Source organism: Barbatula barbatula, assembly GCF_947034865.1.
Source record: "Barbatula barbatula genome assembly, chromosome: 20".
Lineage (NCBI taxonomy): Eukaryota > Metazoa > Chordata > Actinopteri > Cypriniformes > Nemacheilidae > Barbatula > Barbatula barbatula.
Genome location: NC_136783.1, coordinates 20,408,545 through 20,418,752, shown reverse-complemented (window position 1 = coordinate 20,418,752; position 10,208 = coordinate 20,408,545). Strand labels below are relative to the sequence as shown.

General features: G+C 39.3%; 3 protein-coding genes across 3 annotated transcripts; 1 reads left to right on the top strand and 2 right to left on the bottom strand.

Annotated features, from left to right (window-relative positions):
- Positions 1-1,505: 1,505 nt before the first annotated feature.
- On the bottom strand, positions 1,506-7,428 carry LOC306909362 (ADP-ribosylation factor 4-like). Its single transcript, XM_079482969.1, has 6 exons — positions 7,015-7,428; positions 6,635-6,715; positions 6,344-6,453; positions 5,754-5,825; positions 5,423-5,548; positions 1,506-5,091 (listed from the first exon to the last, which is right to left on the bottom strand). Exons 1-6 carry the CDS (start codon positions 7,079-7,081, stop codon positions 5,005-5,007), a joined length of 543 nt encoding a protein of 180 aa, XP_079339095.1. The 5' UTR covers positions 7,082-7,428; the 3' UTR covers positions 1,506-5,004.
- pde12 (phosphodiesterase 12) lies at positions 1,625-4,666 on the top strand. Its single transcript, XM_079482968.1, has 3 exons — positions 1,625-3,098; positions 3,182-3,260; positions 3,335-4,666. Exons 1-3 carry the CDS (start codon positions 1,776-1,778, stop codon positions 3,775-3,777), a joined length of 1,845 nt encoding a protein of 614 aa, XP_079339094.1. The 5' UTR covers positions 1,625-1,775; the 3' UTR covers positions 3,778-4,666.
- A 500-nt stretch (positions 7,429-7,928) lies between the features above and the next one.
- Positions 7,929-9,856, bottom strand: LOC306909722 (ADP-ribosylation factor 4-like). The gene is made up of 6 exons (XM_079483729.1): positions 9,568-9,856; positions 9,364-9,444; positions 9,145-9,254; positions 8,631-8,702; positions 8,422-8,547; positions 7,929-8,309 (listed from the first exon to the last, which is right to left on the bottom strand). The coding sequence occupies exons 1-6, from the start codon at positions 9,632-9,634 to the stop codon at positions 8,223-8,225; spliced, it is 543 nt and encodes a 180-aa protein (XP_079339855.1). The 5' UTR covers positions 9,635-9,856; the 3' UTR covers positions 7,929-8,222.
- Positions 9,857-10,208: the final 352 nt, after the last annotated feature.

Sequence of the window (10,208 nt, the reverse complement as noted above, 5' to 3'; positions counted from 1 at the left end):
CAAAAATGTATTACAGCCAAATGTGTATTTTCCTCTTTAGGTTCAGATGAAGACACTAAGATAACTGGCCGGGTAAATGCTCAGGCTTGCCTGGGAGTGAGTATTCCTATCAGAAATGTAAAATGTATTTGTGTCATATACTTTGGTCACCCTTCATTTAACCAGCCAGTGCCATCCTCCTACATCCCAGATCCACCTCAACCTATGGCCCCAGAGTCCCCAACTCGCACACAGCCATCATCAGCCTTTGCCACATCAGTCACTGCTCGCTCACTGCCTCCCCCTCTGCTTCCTCTGACAACAGCCCCAAAACACCCGAAGAGTAGAGATGTTTAAGCATCTGCAATGTCAGACCGACCACCTCCAAGACATAGTTGAGAGGCTGGCAAAGCAAATTTTAAAAAGGCTTAACATACCACTTTCTCAAAAAAAAGACATACATATCTGCAGGCCAAAAATACTTCTTTGCCCATACGGTGCAAATACACCTGCGCCATCTTGTGCAACCAGCTTATTCGTTGTAAATATCACTGTCCCAGTCGTTAGATGACATGGTATCTGGAGAATCTACATCACTTTGTAGCTCAGCGTCATCTGCAGAAGCTAAAAGAATAAAAATCAACATTTATTTATATTCTATTATTTTTGTTATAATGTGCATTATGAGAGAGAGATATGTTTTTATTATATTTTTTTTAATTTGAATTATTCTAATCATTTTCTTCCTTACCTCGCCGTCTTCACCCGCCGAGTCATTTAAAGAGTCTGTAGGGTATATCTGACATGAAGGTGTCTTCACTGTCCGGGTCATTGGATGACATGAAGAGATCTGGTGAATCTAGATCACTTTGAACACGGTCATCCATCAGGAGCTGTTGAGATACAAAGTATAATGTAAAATATTCATTATTATATACCTTTACTGTATAAATACAGTCAGTGTATATATGTTATAATCTTGTTTAATATTTTTTTATTTACAACATTCCAGCATCTAAGGCTTCATTCATGGTGAGAACCAGCTATTTCATACACACAAGATGGGGAGGGGCAATTTATTTACAGTCTTAAATAATCTCCACATTAACATCTTTAAACAAGAATGACATTTATTTAAACATATTTTTAATATCTATAATAAGAAAGCCATAAAGCAAGGCCTTCTTTGTTTCATATGATTCATTGTTTTATTTATTTTACACTCTACTCCCTTTTCCTTTTCTATTTAAAGTGTGTATTTATTAAATAAGATGCATTAAATATTAAATTTGTAAATGTTTTGATGTCATGCTTGTTTTTTCTATATGAAAGTGGAACTATTTGTATATTTATTTCGTGTCGTAGATAAATCTCGCTTGTACTATTTGTTTATTATTAAGAGCTTTTATCTACATGCTTTGTCACACCATAGCATGGCACTACATGTGTGATGAATTTCAAAGGTTTAAAGTTACTGATATAACTCAACTGAGATTTTCTTTTTTGTTTTGTATGTTTTGTGTTTTAAAACACAAATACACCGGTTAAGAATGGCTTTGTGCTATGGCCAATATAAATGTTTATTTTGAGCTTTGTACACGAATAAACAAAAACACTCTTTGAAGTCAAATCACAAACATCACGTGACTCCCGAGCAATTTGAACTTCCGTTTCGCAACTCTTTTGTTTCGTAGATTACGCGTCACTCTACTGATGTATGTGAAATAAAAATATTTCGGTTTAAATGTAAAGCGAACATAAAAGCAGACAGACACACTTAACGAACATATAAAAGTATGTCGAAACTGCTGTTGAGAATGAAACGGGTATCTATTTTCCGCAGTGACGCGCGGTTCGCGGAAGTCACCGGTGGATTCACTGACCGGGTCCTCATGTTGAGTCGGGTGTCAATCTCAACTCGATTGTTGTGCCGTTTCGCATCTTCTTCCCCGGTTCTGACCAACATCGGTCTCTATAACAACCGTTTTTGGGGGAATATGGAGAGATGTGTGGTGAGGTGCGTGCCATGCGAGACCAAACTGACCATCAGCTTCACTCTGGACGGGAGCAACAAACACATGCTCAGAGAACAAACAGAACCGCTGGAGAAAGTTCTGGCCAGAATATCCAACGGCATCATCAAAGCACAAAGCAAAGATAAAAAATCTAAACGAAGTCGAGGTGAGACAGCTTTGGAGAAACCAGAAATCAAGCTGTGCGTCCACGGAGAGCCCGTGAGTGTGGACACGGCGAACTCAGACGCATGGATGGACGGAGCAGTGCTGCACGTGGGACAAATGACGTATAAGGTGGAGAGAAACCCTCCAACATTCACTGTGTCTGAGCTTCCTTTATCTCTGATGTCTGGCTTTCCTGTTTGTCCTAAATTAGAGGTGGAGTTCGGAGAGGTTCAAGACAGCGAGTTTAGATGGTTCAAGGAGAACTCGCCAAACTCTCATATGAGCGGAGAGCAGGACTGCTGGAGGGAGGCTGGAGATGAACGTGTATTCACACCATCTAACCTTGACATTGGGTTGAAGGTGATGCTGAAATGCACCCCGGGGAATGGATCCAGGTTTGGAGAACCCGTAAAGCTGGTGTCCGCTGGCACCGTGGAGGCCGCTCCGGGCACATGCACGTTTGATAACAGGCACATGTACACCCAGAGGGTCACGGACGAGACTTCAGTGAGGGTTGTCTCTTATAATATACTAGCTGACATTTATGCTCAAACAGATCTTTCCAAAACCGTCCTGTACCCTTATTGTGCTCCGTACGCGCTGGAGATGGACTACAGGCAGAATCTGATCAAGAAGGAGCTTTTCGGGTATAATGCGGATATCATTTGCCTCCAGGAGGTTGATAAGGGCGCTTTCACGGATAGTCTGTCTCCTGCGCTCGATGCTTTTGGGCTGGACGGTGTCTTTAAGATCAAGGAAAGACAGCACGAGGGTTTGGCAACGTTCTTCAGAAGGTCCAAGTTTAAAATGCTCGGTCAGTATGACGTTACGCTAAGCAAGGCTTTGATGACGGATCCTCTTTATCAGGATCTTTTGGATAAGGTGTCCACTAAATCCAGCCTCAAGGAGAAGATAGAAAACCGGTCGACAGCTTTGCAGGTATTTGTTACACAACGTACGCAAACGTTACTTTGTTGACCATGATCCCATGATCAAGAGGCATTTCGATTTCATTTTCCCAGGTAACTGTTTTGCAGTCGTTGTGTGTCCCGTCCAGGGTAATATGTGTTGGAAACACGCACCTGTACTGGCATCCCACCGGTAAGCTTTTTAAGAAATGTATTTCACATTTTAGCGTTGCTTAAGGTTTCTAACACATTCCGTGTTGTGTTCAGGTGGAAATGTCCGGCTGGTACAGATAGCTGTAGCTCTGAAGCACATGAAGCAGGTGGTTACAGAGAAGCACCCTGGAGCGTGTCTTGTGTTCTCCGGTGATTTTAACAGCACACCCACCTCTGGACTTCTCGAGCTCATGTGTCAGGGATCCGTCTTGGAGAATCATGAAGACTGGGCGTCCAGTGGTCCAGAGGAACTGGTTCAGGTGGCACTGGTAAACCCTTTACAGCTGGTCAGCGCTTGTGGGTTTCCAGTGTACACCAACTACGTCGGAGGCTTCCAGGGGTGTCTGGACTATATTTTCGTGGAGCCGCATGTGTTGCAGGTGGATCAGGTTATTCCTCTGCCCAGCCATCAAGAAGTCACAACCTGTCAGGCCTTGCCGAGCGTCTCGCACCCCTCTGATCACATCGCACTGGTTTGTGATCTCAAATGGATGTGAAAGAGTATGTGTATGACGACAAACAGTTGTGAAATGAAATACAGAATTACATTATGATGTCTACATGACTCTTTTACCCATTAAGTAGATTTCAAATGTTTAGCTTTGTTTTTCCGTCACATATCCGGATGCTTGATATAGAAAATATTTATAATTAATTATAGTATTAATATTCAGCAATTAAAAACACTTCATGGATATTTCAAGTAAATGTTCAATGCTGTTGGTCATTTTATGTAAGTAACTTACCTTTTGATGATTGAGCATTGACAATATTACGAGACAATTTGAATAGCATGTAAGATTATTTGCAGTAAAAAAAACAATTTCTTTAGACTGCACATTGGATTAAAGTGTCGGCTAAATGAATAGATGCGAACTACAGACATGAGAAAAGTGCATTGCAACTAATGTTATTTGATGATTCAGATGTACACTATTTAAGCGAATAAGGGTGTAAAATGGAATTCACAAAAAAAGTTAGCTCACGTTTATTTTAGACTTTTTATTTAAGGTTTATTGATAGTTGAAGTGGAAACAGCTGGCACCAGTTCTCTCAAAGTTTCAACACATGGGGAATAAACATCAAGTTGACATGTTTCTTTTGACTGGTTCTTCCTCAATTTGAGTCTGGTACAAAATAAAGCAGATTTGACATGTGCATCACATTGCAAAGCACTTGTCAGCTAAGGCGATCGTGATTTTATACGTTAAAGGCTTCTTATTTACAAAAATAATCTATATGCTTGTAAGCACGTGACCACATTGTATTATTACTTAACGTTGGAAGAATTCTTCGCTTTATGTGAAGCATGCCAACACTGCAGCGAATGAGAGGTTTGGAATGGCAAAGAGTAACAAATAAAGAAAAAAATTTACTGAACATTTTAAAAATATTCATAAAGTGTCGTCTTTTTAAAGCTGAAAGCTGCTATTCTAGTGTGTACTGTGCTACACTAATAGTAACATAAAACCTGAAGAAGAGCTCTTTAAACCTTATGTATTATTCATATGTGTGCTCAGCAATAAAGACTATATGGCTACAGACATCTAATAGAATGATAATGGAAGAAATAAAGCAGGAAAAATGTCAGTCAAGCAAAAACCATAAGAGGAATGAGACGTTATTAGGCACTGCCAACCCTGACATCAGCAGGTGAATTTTTGGTAACCACTTGTAATCATGTCCTTTGGTGAAATGAGTCCTGGATGAACAGAACAGGCAGGTTAGCGTTTGGAGAGCTGCTCAGACAGCCAGTCTAATCCCTCGTATAAACCTGTTCCTTGAGTCGCACAGGTCGCCTGGACGTACCACTGATGGAGAGAAAATTATTACATTACACACAAACTGATGTGTAACTTTACTTTTATAGCACCTCAGGAAATAAGCCCGGGACATGACCTGTTGTTTAATATTTATTTGTACATGGTACCCATTTTCAGTCCCATACTGTCAAAAACTGACCAGCAAAAATATTTGTTATTGCAGCTAGACTGAATTAGGAACACAAATGACATGAAAACACAAAATTAAGTTTATGATTATTGTAATTAATAATTATTTCAAGAGCATATTTAAATAATAAAAATGCACCTGCACTTAGTTTTGCAAGGCATAAAGATGCTTGTGTGATGAGATACTCACAGTTCTGCTCCTGAGAGTCTGCAGGCCGAGTTTGTCGGTCATCTCACTGATGGGCATGGCGTTAGGTAGATCCTGTTTGTTTGCAAACACCAGGAGAACAGCATCTCTCAGCTCATCCTCCTGGAGCTGTGTGGAGAAATAACATCTGCAGACTGAGATCTCTCATCAGAACCTCTCATCAACGTTCAACAATGATTGACTAATGTATCGTGGTGGAGCTTCTGTTATTCAGGTTGTGCAGTTATCGTGTAGGTACAGAGTGAGGTTTCATGTTGGGTGTGACTGAGTTTAGAACGGTGCTTTTTTTGCTAGGAAGGGCGTGTTTCCTCACCATCTTCTGGAGCTCTTCAGCAGCTTCCTGTGCTCGCTCACGATCATTACTGTCCACGACAAAGATCAGACCCTGAAGAAACGACACGGGGGAATCAAACTCCTGCACTAATTGACTTATATAAAGGATGACATCTGGTCTTTAAAGACTATTAAATGCATAAAGAATTCAATGCTTATACTTTATGACAATTAAACAATACGTACAATTCAGTTGAAGTTTAATGATGAATGACAATATTTGAGTTTGCAAGCTCAGGTGGACTCATAAACACAAATATACGCACGGCACGCTATTTTTCTTGAACAAAGAAACGGAGAACTATGCGGTTCAAAAGAGAACTATGACTGAAGTTCTCAGAATCAAACTATGGCTCAGTTAAATCCTAATATAAACACTAACATCCTCATACAATGAACACACCAAGTCTGAATACAACTTCATCTCTGCATGTATTGTCTCACAGTTTACAAGGATGAGTGATCAAACTCAATCAGAAACGCAACAGGACGACAAACCCATTCGTGAACCCACCGTGTGGATTTTAACATTGTGTGAGGTGACATGAAGAAATGTAAGCAGCTGGTTACCTGTGTATTCTGAAAGTAGTGTCTCCATAGCGGTCTGATCTTATCCTGGCCACCCACATCCCACACGGTGAAGCTGATGTTCTTGTACTCGACCGTCTCAACGTTAAAACCTAAAATGCACAATGTTCTCATGTGTTACCCTTTTGTAGAGATACAGCGATTGTTAACATCGAGGTCCGCAGATCTTCGATGTGAAGAATCTTTACACGGTAATAAATACACAGCTCGAACCCCACAAACTTGTAAAAAATTCACATTCTGTCTCCCAATTCATCTTTCTATATTACTCACCAATGGTAGGAATGGTTGTGACTATTTCTCCCAGTTTGAGTTTGTACAGAATTGTTGTTTTCCCAGCAGCATCCAGACCGACTAATCGAAGAAAAATGCAATAAATCAAACATCTTGGAAACTTTAGGTTGCCCGAAGACTACAGCATTCTGTAGTATCACTATTAACTTTTATTAACTAATCTAAATACATCAATATTTACTACAGTAAGATACAACAGAATGCTGCCATTGTTTACAAGTAAATACTAGCGGTTTCAGGTGGTTAATATACAAATACTGTTCAGCAATTGAAATAATATTGTATAAAAGCACTCGTCGTAAACATACATTTAGTACAGCTAACGTTAATTGACACCAAACAAGCATTTGTCAGCTCACCCATGAGGATTCTCATCTGTTTCTTTCCAAAGAGGCGAGAAAACACGCCTGAGATCATCAGACCCATGTTAAAAACAACTCAAAAACAAGACGAAGTGTTCAAAGTTGTTTTGGAGAGATAAACCAGCCGTTAGCCGTTAGCCTTTAGCACAGCACTTCACAGCTGAACTATCATTAAACATCAAACTCTGACTGCGGCTTCACTTTAAACCTGCCAGAAACTAGTTATAATCACTCGTTCTTCTCTCCTTCCTCTTTCTTCTCCTCTTCTTTTCCCTCTTTCTTCTGTCCTCTCTCTTCAAATGAAAGTAGGTGTGATCGACTTCGAGAGGCGATCGGCGTGAACATCGAAGTATCGCGAGAGCACGGCTTTCAAACGGTCCCAGTCGTTCTCGCGATATCTCAATGTCGTACGCCAATCGGTTTGCGCAGCGCTTTATGAAGTCTTTGCGCAGCGCATCGTGTCGTTGCGCGTCAGCTCCAACGCGGTCGAAATTACGTCACAGGTGCCACATCATGCAAAACTGTCCGAGGACAGATTTCACACACAATAATACCTGTATACTATTATTTTAAGAGGATTTTATGTGATTTGTATATGCTATCAACAGTAATATCAATCAAATATAATTATAACAAAGATGAATGTCAATCAAATATCAATGCTGAGTATAGACATTAGACATTTTATATAATCTTGTTGACTTTCTATGTAAATAATATTCTGTTTATTATTAACCAATCACGTTTTTATTTACGTAGGATGTTTCTGTCTTTCTGGCTGTCTCTTTCTACAATCACAATATTCCCATACATTTTCAGATTTTTATTCTCCAATGATTATATTGCGAATCATACAAGTAACCAGCACTATAAAAATTATATAATAAGTAATCAGCAAATAAACTGCTTTTAAACATCCTTTATTAAAGGCACAAGGGAAATATTCCACATAACAAAATATGATTTTACAAAATATGACAGTACACTTAGAATGAGCAATACAAATACAGTAGTATAGTAATACATAACCATGCATCTTGGAATAAATTATATTGTGCATTGTCTTCTAATTCAATGCATAAATATAAAAACAATGAATTATTATAATAAGAATTAACAATACGATTAGAAGAATGTGATAGTACATCATAAAAATATATATCATTCTGTTTCGAACAAACTCACTATCACAACGTTTTGCATTGTTATCGTTTGGAGAGCTGATCAGAGAGCCAATCCAGTCCTTCATATAAACCTGATCCTTGAACTGCGCAGGTTGACTGAACATACCACTGAGAGAGAGACACCGAAACTTTTTATTTCTCATAACTAAAATACAAAGACTCAAACAAAGACAAGTAATTGTCAGACCTGTGAACAGTGACATCACGATGTGTAACTCACCTGTCTGTTTTTGAGGGCATGTAAACCCAGTCTGTCTGTCAGCTCGTGGACTGGCATGGCTTTGGGTAAATCCTGCTTGTTGGCAAGTACAAGCACAACGACATCTCTCATCTCATCCTCCTGGAGCTGAAGGGTTAAACATAGTTTAATTAAAATAATGATGGTTAGAAATGGTTTCATTCAAAAATATAGTTTCTTGTTGAACGTACCATCATATTGAGTTCTTCTGCTGCCATCTCAATCCTGTCACGATCACTGCTGTCCACCACAAAGATCAGACCCTGAATTACACAAGCACACACACAGTATGGTCACTTCAAAGGTTGAAGTGCTACAAGCTGCTACAAGATCAGCAGACTCGGTTGCCATCTTTAAAAAACGCCTAAAAACGCATCTCTTCCGTCAACATGTCGCTGATTGATTTTTCCTAATTCTCTTCCCTTTCCTTCTTTATAATAAAAAAACTTACTAACCTCACTATTCTCAGCTTTTTATACTGTGCTAGGCTTTAATGGACTAGTTTGATGCACTTATGTATTTTGTTGCCTATGTTGTTATAATTGCTTCCAATGTTTCCTCATCTGTAAGTCGCTTTGGATAAAAGCGTCTGCCAAATGACTAAATGTAAAATGTAAATGAAGATTTAAGGTTAATTTAGCAAGTGCCAGACACACACACATAAAAATAAACAACCCAGCAACTAATGAGAATGTTGCGTGTTACCTGAGTGTTCTGATAATAATGTCTCCAGAGGCCTCGAATTGTGGTCTGACCACCAACATCCCAAACAGTGAATGAGATGTTCTTGTAGTCAACTGTCTCTACATTAAAACCTATATGAAACGGATGTTAAATAATTCATAAATTAGTAAATCCAACTTTAATTCGGCAGATTTGCACCAAATCATTCAATATTTATACATTTAGATTTGATCTTCTTACCAATAGTTGGAATGGTTGTGACAACTTCGCCAAGTTTGAGTTTGTAGAGGACCGTGGTCTTTCCTGCTGCATCCAGACCGACTTGGAGAAAAATAAATCGTGTATAAAATGTACTTGTTATGACCAACTTATGAATATAAATATACTCGCAATTTATCAAATTTTATGGATATCAACAAAACTGAAAAAATAGCCTATACTCACCCATAAGCAATCTCATCTGCTTTTTCTTAACTAGACGAGATAAAACACTGGAGAAGAAGATGCCCATATTTCCAACAGTACAGATGAAAACGTTTGCTGTCAGATGTAGTGAAGACTCAGACTGAGTGTTTGTGATGTGAGACTGTGTGTGTGTGTGTTTATATAGTCACAGCAGCACACTTTCACTTTGACTGACAGCTCAACACCGCCACCATGCACGAGACGCACAGCTCAGTTTCGCAGCGGCGAAACCAACGCGTTCAAAATGACGTCACCGCATGTGTTACATTAGGTTTGTTTGAGATGCGCCTGTAATGTAGGTGAGAGGAGGCGGCTGCAGTAAGGGGAGGAGTCAAAAAGGACCTTTGAAGTCGGACACTTCGTGAATCTCGCTGTTTTGTCGCTTGCAAACGTGAACAATGGAGGAGATCGCGTTCGCGTTTTTTATCGCAGACGAAGTGGATGTAATCGAAATACCACTGTTTTTACATGAAGATGGTTACAATAATAATCACTGAATGTAGTGTCAAATAATGTACAAATAAACAGCTTACACAAAAACATGTAAGACATTTTCAAGGATTGTATACACAAATGGTAAATGAAGTAAATAGCAAGTTGCTTTTGAGAGACAGAGTTCA

What these genes read in the sequence shown, in the direction of transcription:
- pde12 (XM_079482968.1), top strand. Translation starts at nt 1,776, where the DNA reads ATGTCGAAACTGCTGTTGAGAATGAAACGGGTATCTATTTTCCGCAGT. An exon ending in ACCGGTCGACAGCTTTGCAG is followed by an intron (nt 3,099 to 3,181) that starts GTATTTGTTACA and finishes TCATTTTCCCAG; the next exon opens with GTAACTGTTTTGCAGTCGTT. An exon ending in CCTGTACTGGCATCCCACCG is followed by an intron (nt 3,261 to 3,334) that starts GTAAGCTTTTTA and finishes TGTTGTGTTCAG; the next exon opens with GTGGAAATGTCCGGCTGGTA.
- LOC306909722 (XM_079483729.1), bottom strand. Translation starts at nt 9,634, where the DNA reads ATGGGCATCTTCTTCTCCAGTGTTTTATCTCGTCTAGTTAAGAAAAAG. An exon ending in GCAGATGAGATTGCTTATGG is followed by an intron (nt 9,445 to 9,567) that starts GTGAGTATAGGC and finishes TTTTTCTCCAAG; the next exon opens with TCGGTCTGGATGCAGCAGGA. An exon ending in ATGCCCTCAAAAACAGACAG is followed by an intron (nt 8,310 to 8,421) that starts GTGAGTTACACA and finishes TCTCTCTCTCAG; the next exon opens with TGGTATGTTCAGTCAACCTG.
- LOC306909362 (XM_079482969.1), bottom strand. Translation starts at nt 7,081, where the DNA reads ATGGGTCTGATGATCTCAGGCGTGTTTTCTCGCCTCTTTGGAAAGAAA. An exon ending in CTGAAGAGCTCCAGAAGATG is followed by an intron (nt 5,549 to 5,753) that starts GTGAGGAAACAC and finishes TTCTCCACACAG; the next exon opens with CTCCAGGAGGATGAGCTGAG. An exon ending in AGACTCTCAGGAGCAGAACT is followed by an intron (nt 5,092 to 5,422) that starts GTGAGTATCTCA and finishes TCTCTCCATCAG; the next exon opens with TGGTACGTCCAGGCGACCTG.